The 14,873-nt window shown below is 38.5% G+C and overlaps 1 protein-coding gene across 2 annotated transcripts in view; it reads left to right on the top strand.

Moving 5' to 3' along the window:
- LOC111057743 (probable medium-chain specific acyl-CoA dehydrogenase, mitochondrial) overlaps window positions 1–14,873 on the top strand; it is a 95,035-nt gene that overhangs the window by 61,255 nt on the left and 18,907 nt on the right. For both annotated transcript variants that reach the window (XM_039430746.1, XM_039430747.1), the window contains exons 8-9: window positions 629–871; window positions 12,438–12,608. In XM_039430746.1, coding sequence (XP_039286680.1) covers window positions 629–871; window positions 12,438–12,608 — 414 coding nt within the window. The remainder of the gene's footprint in view (window positions 1–628; window positions 872–12,437; window positions 12,609–14,873) is intronic.

Raw genomic sequence — 14,873 nt, 5'->3', positions numbered from 1 at the left:
TGGCGTAAATTGTTGCCTGCGTGATTTATAAATGAAAGGGTGCAGATATGATACCGATCAAACTCTTTTTTTCTGAGAGTTTTCAATTCTCATGAGGATTACCGTATTCACTTATCTTGACAAAATATAACAATTATTCTATTTTTTATGTCTCCTGTAGGCATAAGGAGATAACATGTCACAACACTAGCTCTATATAATTTTAGTAATAGACCGTGATAACAGTTTTTATACTTAGTTTTAATTTTCCCAAAAAATTTTTAAGTAAAGATTTAAATCGAGTAATTCTTTGTTGTTTGCCTAATTTTTGTTGAAAACCCAAATAGCTTTGATGCCTGCTGTTGCACTGGATGTTATTTATTATCTTTATTGTTATTGTATTTCTATTATTTGTAATCATTGTAATGACATGGCCATGTGTACTGTATCTATTTACTGGCTAAAATTAAATAATCGAATTATTGAACACAAAATTTTCCCCAGTGCAAAGCACGGGTTACCTTTCTAGTGCATAATAGTATTATTGATTAAATTATCGATCATATTCATTATTGATGTTACATTTAACATAAACCATATTATGTTTTTTTTTGACGTGTGGAAGTGTAAGTTAGTTTTGTTGGTGCAGGAATTGAACATGGGCCAGCGGGCGTCGGACACACGTGGCATCACATTTGAGGACGTGCGTATTCCGAAGGAGAACGTGTTGGTAGGCGAGGGTGCCGGCTTCAAGATCGCCATGGAGACATTCGACAAGACGCGGCCGCCCGTCGCTGCTGGCGCCGTCGGTCTGGCTCAGCGTGCCCTCGACGAGGCCTCCAAGTATGCGCTCGAGCGAAAGGCGTTCGGCGTGCCCATTGCCATGCACCAGGTATCAATCTTGAATTATCATTTAAATGATAGATATTATTAAATGCAAGCAAGACAACATTAGATTATGAGAAATAAAATACTACGAGTTAAACTCATGTAGATCAGCAAAGATCAAGGGGTCTTCTAAACACTCTTCGAATTTGTAAAAAAATTTAATCAAATGTGGGTCTATACAGAATTGGGTGCCTATACAGTTGTTGTTGGATGCCACGTGTATTGTTGACCGAACGTAGTGAGGTCTATGTTTTAACTCGGATTTTCTTTTGTCTGTCTGTATGTAACGCGAGTATGGCGAAACGCGTTGATAGAATTCTATGAGATTTGGCAGGAATATTCCTTTTTCAACTGCGCGTCGATGTACACAAGGTTTTTTGAAATTTTGCATTTTAAGGATTAACTTTTAAGGATAAAGGCATTTTATGAACAGCGCGGGGTAACTTAGAGGGGTTTACAAATACGGAGGACCGAGGAAAATACATAAAATGTGGATTGACTTACTTTATGCGGTTGTAACGTTGCGGTTTTAACGATGACTGGGTCTCACTCAGCTCTGCTGGGGAAAAGCACCCTTCTCTTCCTCCTCGGAGATAGACAGAGCTAGGTAGAGAGAGAGAGAATGAGAGAGAGAGGGGGGGAACTAAAAGCGATAAGACGCACTGTACTGTTTGCGTTCTAACCATTCCGCCCACCAAATTACGTTTCAACGGAATTTAAATAACGTAGAATATGAAATACATAAGTGGAGACAACAAACTATAACACTGAATGAAGAAACACAAAATTAAGAGTTCAGAAAAAGTCTGCTACAACACTGTAACATTTTCCCAGTGTTGTAGATCAGTATACATTTTATTACTAATGGGAAGCGTTCGACGGTGTACCCCATTTTAGTTTATGGTACAAGCTGGGAAACGTGGGAGTTAGTAGTAAGATTGTAAGATTTCTTAGCGAGCTTTATCGTAGAGCAGAGCTGGTCCATATGAATGCATCCATCCCAGTAGGTAAGGGCGTATTGCAGGGGGACTCGATTAGCCCGCTTCTCTTCTCATTGTATATTTCAGATATTGAGGAATTTTTCAGAGCTAGAGGTCTATCTGGAATATACATAGATGGAGTTACTGATATTCTAATTCTTCTGTATGCGGATGACGTCGTCATCCTAGCAGATTGTCCTTCCGACATGCGAAACAAAATTAAATGCTTAGAAGATTATTGTGAATCTCTGAAATTGAAAGTTAACATTTCTAAAACGAAGATAATCCCTTTTCATAAGGGCAGGTTGAGAAGGAATAGATCATTCTATTATAAGGAAGAAGAAATTGAAGTATGCAATACATATAAATATTTGGGTGTTGAATTCAGTTCCTCAGGCCGTTTTAATACACACTGCTCATCTGTATTAACTAAATCTAAGGGGGTCAGTGAAGTAATGTTACAGGTTCTCAGAAAATCTCGCTCGGATACTTGGGATAGCAAGATAAGATTATTTGAATCAGTTGTTCTTCCAACGGCGTTATATGGTACTGAAGTGTGGGGGTTGGCTTGTGCTGAGCAGGTGGAGAGAGTTCAACTTGGATTTTTCAAGAGAATGTTGTTTTTGAGTAGACGTACACCGAGCTGGGCACTACGTTTAGAAACAGGAAGGGTTAAACTGGTTAATTTGATTATGTTTAAAACTTTAACGTGGCTGATAAAAATATTAGGCATGCCAGAAAACAGGTACCCCAAAATTTGTTTTAAGAAGCTCATGCTTTTGTCAGACAGTCAGCTCTATCAAAACAGAAATACTCTCAACTGGGTGAATTTGGTGAAACATCATTTAACTCTTGCTTATGTCAATACTGATTGGAATCAGGCGGAGAATTGGTTGACACGGCTTGGTAGGATGAAATGGGATATAGTTAGTAGACATGGTGCAATATTGTTCGAGGCAGACAAACAGGAAGCATTCAACTCCATTTCTTTCCCTTTCTACCAGGCTTTAAATCCCAATTTTGCTCTAGGCGACCAGCTTCAAATAAGATCAGCGTTTAAATGTATAAGATTAGTCACACAATTACGTATGGCATCGAAATCCGGAATTTATCTTTATTTAGAGAACAGGGGTATATACATAGACAGTATGGAGTATTGTCCACTTTGTAACATGCGAGAAGATGAAACACCCACTCATGTCCTGGTACGTTGCCCGATGTATATTGATTTGAGACAACAGTTCTTGGCCAAATATGTAAGAAACATAGTCAATCCTGAAGATAAAACTCTAGTTCTTCTCTCAAATATAACAGCAAATAAAATGAAGGATATTTACAATTACATGATTAACGCTATGAATATTCGAAATTTAATTCTGGAAACTACAGGATAATATTGATGTATAAATAAGTATAAGTTTAGAGTGTATGTACAGCGTAAAGCACATTTTAATAAAATTATAGACTTTGTTGTTGATATTGCTCGATGATTGATTAAGAACTAATAATTATTGTTGGTTATTCTTCTTATGTTTTTGTAAAGTTTCTATTTGTAATGTTAAAGGCCTATTATTCTCATATTATATTATAAACTTTGTACCTATAGTATTGTTATTGTGATCACTATGAATAATTTTGTTGTTTATGGGCTCTAATCAGATAGCAACTCTATTTGTATGTGCATAACATGCTCGTTTACAAATAAAATGATTATTTATTTATTTATTTATTTATTTATTTACTAATGGGAAGCATGATCACGAGATTCACTGCGCGCTTCATGACCCCACTTGGGGTGCGAAGTGTCACCACTCTGGTGATATTGTCGGCGCCAGGATGGATCGCTTCGACTATTGCCAATGGCTACAGGGTTGGTGAAGTGTTCAGGTTTTTTAGGCTTCACATTATATGCAAGCGCTGAGTTGCGTAGCCGACCGCCCACCTGGTGCGTTACATGAGTGTGGTATTGTTTGCAGACAACATTGTCCGTTGCCAAACTTTTCTCATGAGAGAAGTACTTTTTCATAGAGGAGACTCGATTATGACCTAATTTTACACTTTCTTCTTTGAACGGTGGCGCTACAAGGAGGAAGGCCAGAAGGAAGGCACCTTGTAGTTTCGGTAAAGAGTCTCCCGCAATATTTATGCGAAGGATCTTCTTGAGCGACGGTTGGAGCTTCTTCGGATTCCCAAAACTTGTGAAGCACTTCATTGATTGGTTCTATACAAGCGAGTAAGGCTGTAACGGCTTAAGGCTGGCTGGCAGAATCAATCTTCCCGATAACGACACAACCGAATTTTGTATTCAACATATGAGGCCCAGACTCAAACTTCAATAATGTGTGCTCACTACATAAAATGTCGATGAAGCAATCAGCACCTATGATTAAATCAATCTTAGAAGATTCATAAAATCTCTCATCTGCTAATTTTAAATTTGCGAACTGTCTAAAGTCTTCTGAATTGAAACTTACGGTAGGTTAGATTTGATGACACTGTAGCGGTGGTACTCAATTTGAAGTGCGGTTGAAATCTAGATGAAATACTCAGGTCAACGTTTCCGTAGGTAATTGAGGTTCGTGACCCAATTCCGACTAGCCTTCTGCTAGAAGGTCTTGGTTTTAAATGTAGCTTGTTCATGAGTTCTCTAGTGATGACGGTGACTTGCGATCCAGAGTCAATCACCGCACGAGCGGTATGAGCGCGATTGAATACATCAAACACAATAACTTGAGCAGTACCTAACAAACAATTTGAGGAGTCGGATGCAGAAAGGCTGGTATCACATACATTAGAAGCGGAGTTTACTACATTAGACTGAGAAGACAACATTTGAGGTCCAGACCTGAACGGCATTTTTTCAAAATGGAGTAAGGTGTGATGACCAGTTGAACTACAAGTTTTGCAAGATTTATTCGAGCGGCATAATTTCCTATTATGGTTGCCAAGACAAGCAAAGCAAAGTTTCAATCTCTTAACAGCATCATATCTTTCTTGGACTGTCATTTTGAATAATTTTGGACAAGAATAGATGTTGTGATCATTTGATGAACAAATTTTACATGAGGTGTTACTTTTCTATTCACGTTTGAATTTTCAGAGTCTGAGTTTGCGTTTGAAATGCTAGCAACTATCAGGCTAGAATTAAATATATTTTTTGGCTTATCGATAATTGGATTCAACTGACGTGGATGTTCCGGTTGCATTAATAAGTTCATTAGCTCTTGACTTTTTGATCAAAAAATCTAGTAAGGATTTACACTTTGGCATTTCATTAGGCAACAATGACGATTCAAAATCATACCGAGTTTTAATGTCGATTTTCCTTAACATAATTGATAGTAATACAAAATCGAAATGATCATCAATTTGCTGACCCTTTAATGACTCAATTGCCGCTTGATTTACATCAATGAATTGCCGAATTGAATTATAGTCAGCCTTTGTAACACTTTTACAATCGAGAATCTGATCAATGAAATAGTTTGATAAGATATGTGGATTCTGATAACGTCTTTGTAACTGTTTATATGCTAATGAGTAGCCTTGTTCGGATAGAGGAATGCTTGAAATGCTCTCATAAGCAGAATCTCTCAAACTTGATCGTAAGTATTGGAATTTCTCAACAACAGATAAACTGTCATTATCATGAATGAGACATTTAAAAATTATTGTAGAACTCGTTCCATTTGCTTACATTCCCGTTGAATATTGTGAGTGGAATTCGCGGTAACTGAATATTTGATTTACTAACAGTGGGGGTTACAAGAGTTTGCGGTTTTGACATTTGAATGAAACGTGGATACAATTCGACGTACTTTGATTGAATTTCATGCAGGGAAGCATCTTGAATGTCATAAATAACTGATAATTCAAAAATTTGTTCACTAATATTTTCGAAAAGACCGAAATCATCTTCAATTTTAGTGATCATGGCTTGAGAAATTTCACCTTGAATATTTTTCAAAGTGAATTGAATAAGTCGTAAGCGCTTATTGAAGAGCAATTTGTATTGAATGACACTCTTAGAACTTTCCATTGTTGTTTGATTTAGGACAGATACGTTAATGTTCGACGATGTTAAGCTAGTTTCGGGAGGATCTGTCATTACGAAAAGGTAAACAACGAACGCTTGGAGGTTATAACTACAGCTGTCGGGCTGTGGGGTGAGCAGTACAGTGCGAATTGAATATTGAATGGGGTAGAATTCGGTGTCGTCTCACCTGTCTTACTCACTCTCTCTCTCTTTCCAACCTGTACAGGACTACAGGTGAAGGCTGAATACGTCTGCGCAGGTTGACGTTGCTCCTATTCGTTCTCCCTCCAGGTGAACGTGACGCTAGCACCGCTTGCCAGATGACAGTTGCTGCTCCTATTCGTGCTCTCTCTAGGCGCGTGCGCGTACCGAACCGAACCGATTGGAAGTTGGGAAGAACAATCTCGGAAGCGATAAGGATAAACGATAAGCGTTTTACAAACAACGATATTGCACGTTTTGGATTGAAAAATGAAACACGTTTTGGGATTACAGACTTTGAGAGAAATACGACAAAATAATAGAAATGCAATAGCTTTTCCACAATCACACTCACGAATTTGAACACTTGACACTCGAATTAAAAGACTTCAATCTCTTCATGACTCATTTTGAAGAAGAAGCTCTCAGTAGAACAAAACTGAAACCAACCCTTTGGAAGAGATATGTCGACGATTTCTTTATCATTTAGCCTCATGGTAAAGAAGAACTTTTCGAATTCCTCAATCAGCTGAACCAGATACACCCCAAAATACAGTTCATCTTCGAAATAGAAGAAGAAGCTAAACTACCATTCTTAGACATTCTAATCACCAGAAACGAAAATGGCAATCTAGAACACTCTGTATACAGAAAACCAACCCATACAAATAGATACCTCAATGCACTATCTCATCATCACCCCGCACATTCCTTCTCTGTAGTCAATAGTCTTATCTTTCGATCTCTCCATTTCACTGACGAAAAAAGCAAAGAAGAGGAGATCAAGACAATCAAATCCATACTGAAGAGTAATGATTACAATAGTAGTATAATTGAAAACTCTTTGATAAAACAACTGACACCTCCAAAACCTGAAGAAAAACTCAAGGAAGAGAAAGCAAACCTACAACTATTTCAAAATTTCTAAAGAAACCCGTCCAGACATTAGAACTAGAAAATCAAGGCGTTTACAGCATCCCCTGCCTGAATTGTGACAATATGTATGTAGGTCAAACAAATAGAAGAATATCAGCCAGGATAAAGGAACACAAACTGAGCATAGAAAACAAACAATCCACCTCAGCTCTTTACAACCACGAAAAGAACACAGGGCACAAAATAAACTTTAAAAATTCTAAACAAATAGCCAACATTCAAGATTTTCGAGTTAGGATTGTACGAGAGGCTTTGGAAATAGAGAAACAAGGTAGTCTTAACTAAATGGATGGCAGTACAAATATCTCTTCTTTTTCGAAAATCATGCTGAACACAACAAACACATCACAAAAGCCAGACACTTCTCCGGGAATTCCATTCAACCAGCAGCGCCAGGCTGAACACGTGGAGGAAGGAGAGGGGAGGAGGTACTCCCTTCGACCACGAGGAAGAATCTCGAAGCACAGGCAGGAGTCAGTGTAAGATTACCTGCGCTCCGAAGATGTCATTTGAGATAATGACGAAACGTCATAAAGTAAGTGAAACTGCTTATCGGATGTACCCGGTTGATAATTTACCATATTCATCCTTCGCAAATTTTGAAAGTTATATAAATATATATATATATTTATGAATATGCTAAATTATCAACCGGGTACATCCGATAAGCAGTTTCACTTACTTGCTGACGTTTCGCCACTATACCAAATGACATCTTCGGAGCGCAGTCAAAGACTACTTCTGACCAAATCATCAAAAAGTTTGCCCCAAAATCCAATCGTGAACCCAAGTCTCTCCCAGCTAACCACCCTGTTGAAATCTTCTGCAATTTACTCCTGAACAAAGTCAGCTCTAAAAAATTAATTGAATCCCTCACTCCAACTCCCAACCTCACACCCCAAGAGTTCAAATCCATCAAAGACCTTCGCTCTGACCCCAGTATTTTCATCACCAAAGCTGACAAAAGCTCAACTGTAGTCTTACTGAACACTACAGATTATATCAATGAAGCCAACCCTGAACAGTATCAACTCCTGTCTTCTGATCCTACTCCACTAATCCAAAAGAAAGTCTTCAAATTTCTGATGCAATACGGTCCATCTGAAGGCCTCTTGGACTCAGACATCAACATCCTTTCGCCAGACTCTCCCAACACACCACACTTCTATCTTCTTCCAAAAATTCATATAGAAGGCAATCCTGGTCGTCCCATTGTTTCAAGCATAAATAGCCCAACTGAACGAATCACTGCCCTTGTTGATTTCGGGTACGCGACTAGGTGCCACCCCGACTAGTTGTCCCCTTTTAAAACCGGTTTTTAGGGGACAAGTAGACGTGAGCCATACCCGTCTAGTTGTATCCTTTCTGAGGTGGTGACAACTAGTCGGGGGGATACCTTGTCGTGAGGGTGCGAGGTGTCAAGTTGTCGTTTACGGTCGGGACTAGTTGACACCTCCGGTCCAGTAGGTGTCAAGTAGTCGGGGGGACAACTTGGCGGCAATGGCATATTTTTACGAGGGTACAAGTAGTCGCCTACGGTCACGACAACCTATCCCCTCGACTCCACTCCACAAGAAATCACCATTCCGGCTGGCTCTTCATTTGGAAGTTGGAAAATGAAGCCAAACTATCAAGCTCTATATGAAAAGGCATTAATATTCCTGATTTTGTATTTTCAATATCATGTCTTTGTGAGTCATGTCTTTTCAACCATAGTGCAATCAAGAATAAGTATAGAAACAGACTGGATGTTGAAAGAGCCTCAAAATATTCCTTTCTTAATTCGAGAAATAATTTCGTTCTTTCAATATTTGCAGTGATAGATATTGCAACACGCTACTCTTCTTAATAATCATACTCATAAAATTTGTTTGAACAGTGTCTGTGAGTGTAGAAAACGAAGACGCAACTTGAAGATTCTCATTGGCCTTCTTATGGTCTGATTGCAATCTGAGCGCAAGTGTGTATAAATAATTATTTATCCTCATATTAATTACCAGACTTCATGTAATACCTCAGTTGATAACCAGACTGATAGCTTCATCTACCATATCATTGATGAATGAAAATTTGACTGTCCTAGCATTAGGCTCAATTAACTCATAAACGGTGCGTCTGACGGGAAAATATAACTGAACAAAATGTGTTCAGAATTGTGTTCTACATCTGGTTCAGTCATCAAAAGGGCTTATTATTCATTTTTTATGTTTTCAACCTCGAAAAAATTTGTCCTAAAAATAGCAAAGACGGCGAATATCTCCCGAACCGTGCGTTTGACGGGAAAATGTTACTGAACCAAAAGTGCTTAGAATTCAATTCTAAATCATAACCACTAATAAAAATTGCTTGATCCCTCCTCCCTACGCCGCGGGGGTGTAAGTCGTGCTAACTGGTGCTCTGTAGGTGACAAGTAGTCGGGGTGACAACTTGACGCCAGCGTGCAAGGTGTCATGTAGACGTGAGCCATCCCCGTCTAATTGTCTCCTTTCTAAGGAGGTGTCAACTAGTCGAGGTGACACCCTGACGCGAGGGTGCGAGGTGTCAAGTTGTCGTTTACGGTTATGACTAGTTGGCACCTTTGGTCCAGTAGGTATCAAGTAGTCGGGGGGGACAACTTGACGGCAATGGCATATTTTTACGAGGGTACAAGTAGTCGCCTATGGCCAAAATGACCAGGTGTCAAGTAGTCGGGGTGACAACTAGACGGCTACCCTTGATTTCCACCTCCAACCCATTGTTGCCTCCCTACCCTCTCATATCAGAGACTCCTTCCACTTCATAGATATCCCAAGAAACACTACCCTTGCAACTGACCAACAACTCCTCCTTGTTACCATTGATGTAGCCTCCCTCTACACTTCTAGGCTTAAAATCCCTTGAGCATTTCCTTTCCTCACGGCCCACACCCTCCACCCCTTCAACCACCTTCATAGTAAACCTTGCCAAACTGGTGCTCACAAGCAATGCCTTCAGGTTTGAAGATAAATATTATCCAACTCCAATACCTTATCCACCAATACTTTCACCAAATCCACCCACACTAAACAGTTCCTACACTTTGAGAGTTGCCATCCCTACCACATCAAAAGATCCCTCCCACGTTCCCTCTCAATCCGAGGCCAAAAATTTGCAGTGATCCCCACCATCTTGACCAGTACCTCAAAAAACTCCACCAATCCCTCCTGAAATATAACTATCCTGAAAGGTTGTTACAGAAACAAATCTCCTCCAAAACTGGCACTAATCCAACCACAAAAAATTCCCAAATCCCACAAACTCCAAAGCTCTGTACCACCTACTTCCCTGGAATTGAAAACCTTAAACCTGTCCTTAAAGATCTGTTCCATGTCGTCTCCTCCAATCCCTCTACCAGCAACCACCCACCCTTATTTATAAGCAACCCAATTGATGAAATCCCAACTCCACCTGGTATCCTACCATGCAAACGCCCCCGCTGTAAAACCTGTCCTATCACTGATTCTTCCATCTCCTTTACCAGTCCTATCACCAACTACACCCACCAAATCCATCAATCCAGTAATTGCATCTCCAAAAATTACATCTACCCCCTTTCCTGCAACTTCTGTCCTGCCTTCTACATAGGTGAAACCACCACTGCCCTAAACCTCCGGATCAACAATCACAGGGCTTCCTTTAAAAATAATACTTCCCTACCCATCCCTATCCATGCCTCTGAGCACAACAAGAACTTTGACCAATGCTTCAAAGTCAAAGTCCTTGCAACCCACCCTCCCACAGCCCCCTCCATAGATGTCAAGACGAAAGAATTGGTTTCTATTTGTGTGCTTGGAGCTGCTTCCAGTCCTGGTCTCAACAGACAGCAATAGTACCATAGCTATCAACTCTACATCAACTGTTCAATTAAAATGAAATAAATTTCATCATATCATGATAAATTTCACAGCTATCAAATATATATTAAATGTTCAATAAAAATGAAAAATAAATTTCATTCAAGTTCAATTCTACAATTCCTTTCTCCAATTTTAGTCTAATTCTTTTTTTATTTCTAATTTCAAATCTCCTCTTTTCTATCAATTCCTAAGCTACACCTTTCCTTATTCATAACCCACTCAAATCTTAAATAACCCGTTTGTAACCGCCCCCTAAATACCCAATAATGTCCCCTGAATCTGTACCCTTTTTCTCTCCATCCGTCTGCACCACGTAATTTGTGTTCTCTGCTGCTACAATTGACTCTCCGTGCGTACTCTGTGGCCACGACCGTTTGATTTCAAACTGCCCACTCACTGCTCGGTTGAGGAAGGAATCTCAGTTTCCGAAAATTTCCATTTCTAATGTGTAAGTTTTTAAGTGTTTTCACTCTATTTATGTCTTGTGGCTCCTGTTTATATATATATATATATATATATATATATATATATATATAATATATATATATATATATATTGAAAACACTTAAAAACTTACATTAGAAACGGAAATTTTCGGGAACTGAGTTCCCTTCCTCAACCAGGCAGTGAGTGGGCAGTGAGTTCAGTGATTTCCCTTCCTCGGTTGAGGAAGCCATCTCCAGCCTCCAGCAATCTCCTCCTGGGTCTTCCTCTTCTACGCCTTCCAATCATTTCACTTTTTAACAAATTATGCGATAGCGTGCAGTGCTCTATTCTCTGGACATGCCCAAACCATCTCAACCGTTGGGCCTTGATAACTCGTACAATATCTTCTGGTCCCATGAAATTGGCAATCTCTTCATTATTTCTAATGCGCCACCCATATTCCATTCTGACTGGTCCCATGATACGCCTTACAATTTTTCTCTCAAAAACACGCAATGCTTGCTCTTCTCTACTAGTCAGCGTCCACGTCTCAGCATCATAGGTGGCCACTGGTCTGATCAGTGTTTTGCATAGCCGCAGCTTAGACATGCGTGATAAGAGCTTTGATTTCATTAGTTTCATGTTGACAAAGTACGCCTTGTTTGCAGCTAAAATCCTGCTTTCCACGTCCTCTCGTACCTTCTTGGTCTCACTATTGAGAAGCGAACCCAAGTACTTGAACTCCCTCACATTTTGAAGCCAAACTCCTCCCCCACATTCCAGATCACCAACATGTGTTCTCTCGTTTGCTGACATCATAAGATACTTGGATTTTTTTTTATTAATCTCAAGACCCAACTTCTTTCCTTCATTTTTTAGAGTTTAGAGCATGTCAACCACACCAGCTTTGCTTCTTGATATAAGCACCACATCATCTGCGTACGCATATGCTTGCTTGGACTTAGTTACAATACTGCCTCTTGTCTACAATGCTTTAAGAATAACATTAAGTGCCAGGTTAAAGATAACTGCCGAGAGTGCTTCAACCTGCCTTACGCCTCTATTCACTCTAAATTCTTTACTTAACTGTATTTTTAAATTTGATTTTGATTTTAGGCAGTAGCATTCATGCTAGCGGACATGGCGATCGGCGTGGAGACGTCTCGACTGGCGTGGCAGCGCTCAGCGTGGGAGGTGGACCAGGGCCGACGCAACACCTACTTCGCATCCATCGCCAAGGCGCTTGCAGCCGACGTCGCCAACAAGTGCGCCACCGACGCCGTTCAGGTCACATAATCATATTTATCTCTATTATCTAATGAACTATTTTCATACGGATACTGGAATGGTCTGATTTGAAAATGGAATTAGTGCTGAAACTAGTAGTGTTTCTGTAAAAAAAATTAAAACGGGTACCAGTTATTTCTACAATAATAATTACCTTTATTATATTTAGCATGAACATTTACAGTTCAAATATTTATTAGACTGTAAATTTTGAATCAGGGTTAATTATTAGAGGAGTAAAATGTGAGGTACTGATTACACTTAGAAATTCATTAAAAATAATGAACAAAACCATTTAAGCCGTTGAGGTTCATATTAGTTGAACAAGTTACTCATTGCTTTGTGCGCAACTTTATTCGTCGAAATTTGCCGTCGATTTACCATGAACTGATTATTTAAATGAATTATTTTAATGAATGACATTTTTTCTTCACTATTTTTTATTGCATCTAACCTGAAATAATTCATATTTGAGAAGAATAGCCTAGAATTCTCCTTACTGAAACTGTACTTTCAGCAACAAAAAGATTTAGTGGAGAGTAGAATTAGGTCTGTATCACTGTTGAACGTTTCCAATCTCAACTAATCACTAGAAGTGCTAGTCTAGCTTATCTAGCAAGGATTTATTAGGTTTTCCAACTCAATAAAACAAATGGTCGAAAGTCTCACTCATTTTCCCAAAACTTGTTAAGTGTGACTCGAGGATAAATTGGGCTAAAAATACTCGGTACTAAGCAACTTAAATCCTTTCTCGACCAACACGTCAAGTCGCCGATCGACTCAGTCTCTCAGTCGTGAGGTTGCAGAGACCATGTCTGAGTGCCACACATGCTGCGTCTCGGAGGGACTGGAGTCGCAGTCTATTCCTGACTTGAGTCGCTTATGTGTGAGTTGTCCCTTAGTGTAACTTGACCTATTGGAATTTTTTTATATAAATTGAACTATTAGTCCAGTCAAACAGTTCAGGAAACAGCCCCGAAAGAATTTTTCTCGATGGTTCTGTATGTATTTTGGGGCGCTGAAATCGAATCTGAAATTTGCTGACACGCCAGAGGACGGCTTCACCCCCAAAACCCCCCAAAAACCCTAAAATTTCGGACTTTTTTTTATTTTTCCATTTAATCTCGAAAACTTCGAGTTTTGGGAGAAAAATCATTCTCTACAAAATTAAAGATAATAAAATTTCCAATAAATTGAGTGGTCCCTCAGGATTCTACCATTTTTTGTTCCGGAGCTACGAATTTTCAAAAAAGGGGTATTTTTTAAGGGGTTTTCAAAATTATGCAAACCTACCACTTCTACCCTATACAACTTGGATATTTTTCCAGTATAGATAAAAAACCACACATCACGTGTGAATAGGATTCTGAACAGGAGTCCTTGGGAATTTTCGAATTTAGTAGTGGGCGGAGGTGGAATAACCCAAAATAGAAAATCATGTCTTGCAGCCAAAATAAAAATTTTTCATTATAAATCAAATCAAATTTTTTTTCACTCTAAATTCATACAAAATATTAACAAACTTATAACACAAAAAGTACTGTATGTTACTGGACTTTGTCCGCGAATAGGAGTCAGATCCAAAGTGTTATGAGTAAGATTATTTAATTTAAAACTTGATATAGTTGAAGATTCAGTAGGTCTAGGAAAAGGAGTTGGGAAGAAGAAAGATTCAGAAATTTAAGTATGATATAATGAAGATGATTGAGTGCAAGCTCGCACATACATACAAAGCAAGAATTTTTTGTATTATTTACCATTATAAATTATAAATTTCACCCATTTGTAGAAAAAGAGCAATAAGTGCCTATCAATCTACAGAAAAATAATATAATTTAAATATCAATCAATTCCATAGTGTAGTAAAAATAAAAGAGCATAAATGAAAATATTACAATAGATTGAGAGTAATTCAACAGAAAGACAGTTATTAGTGACATCATCGAGACAAAAAACGTATTACACAGCAAAAATTGATGGAATATATAGTAATAATTAATACCATGCTGATTTGATCAGTGGATATTTATCGGATGTTTCAAAGAGAATTAAAAAATTTTTTTTTCAAATTCAAATTCTTTATTCAAAAAAAAAAAAAATAATAATTATACAATACAATCAAATGCATTCCAAAAATCAAATACAATATTGTTTCCTAATTTCTAATATGTGTTCCCTATAGGCTACCCTGTGTGGGGACACTTGAATATATATAATAAAATATTTATATACAAATTTAAATATTATATCATGAAGAACATAATA

The sequence above is a fragment of the Nilaparvata lugens genome, chromosome 6 (assembly GCF_014356525.2).
Source record: "Nilaparvata lugens isolate BPH chromosome 6, ASM1435652v1, whole genome shotgun sequence".
Taxonomy (NCBI): Eukaryota; Metazoa; Arthropoda; class Insecta; order Hemiptera; family Delphacidae; genus Nilaparvata; species Nilaparvata lugens.
The sequence above is the reverse complement of the archived record's forward strand: the minus strand, read 5'-3'. Positions and strand labels throughout refer to the sequence as shown.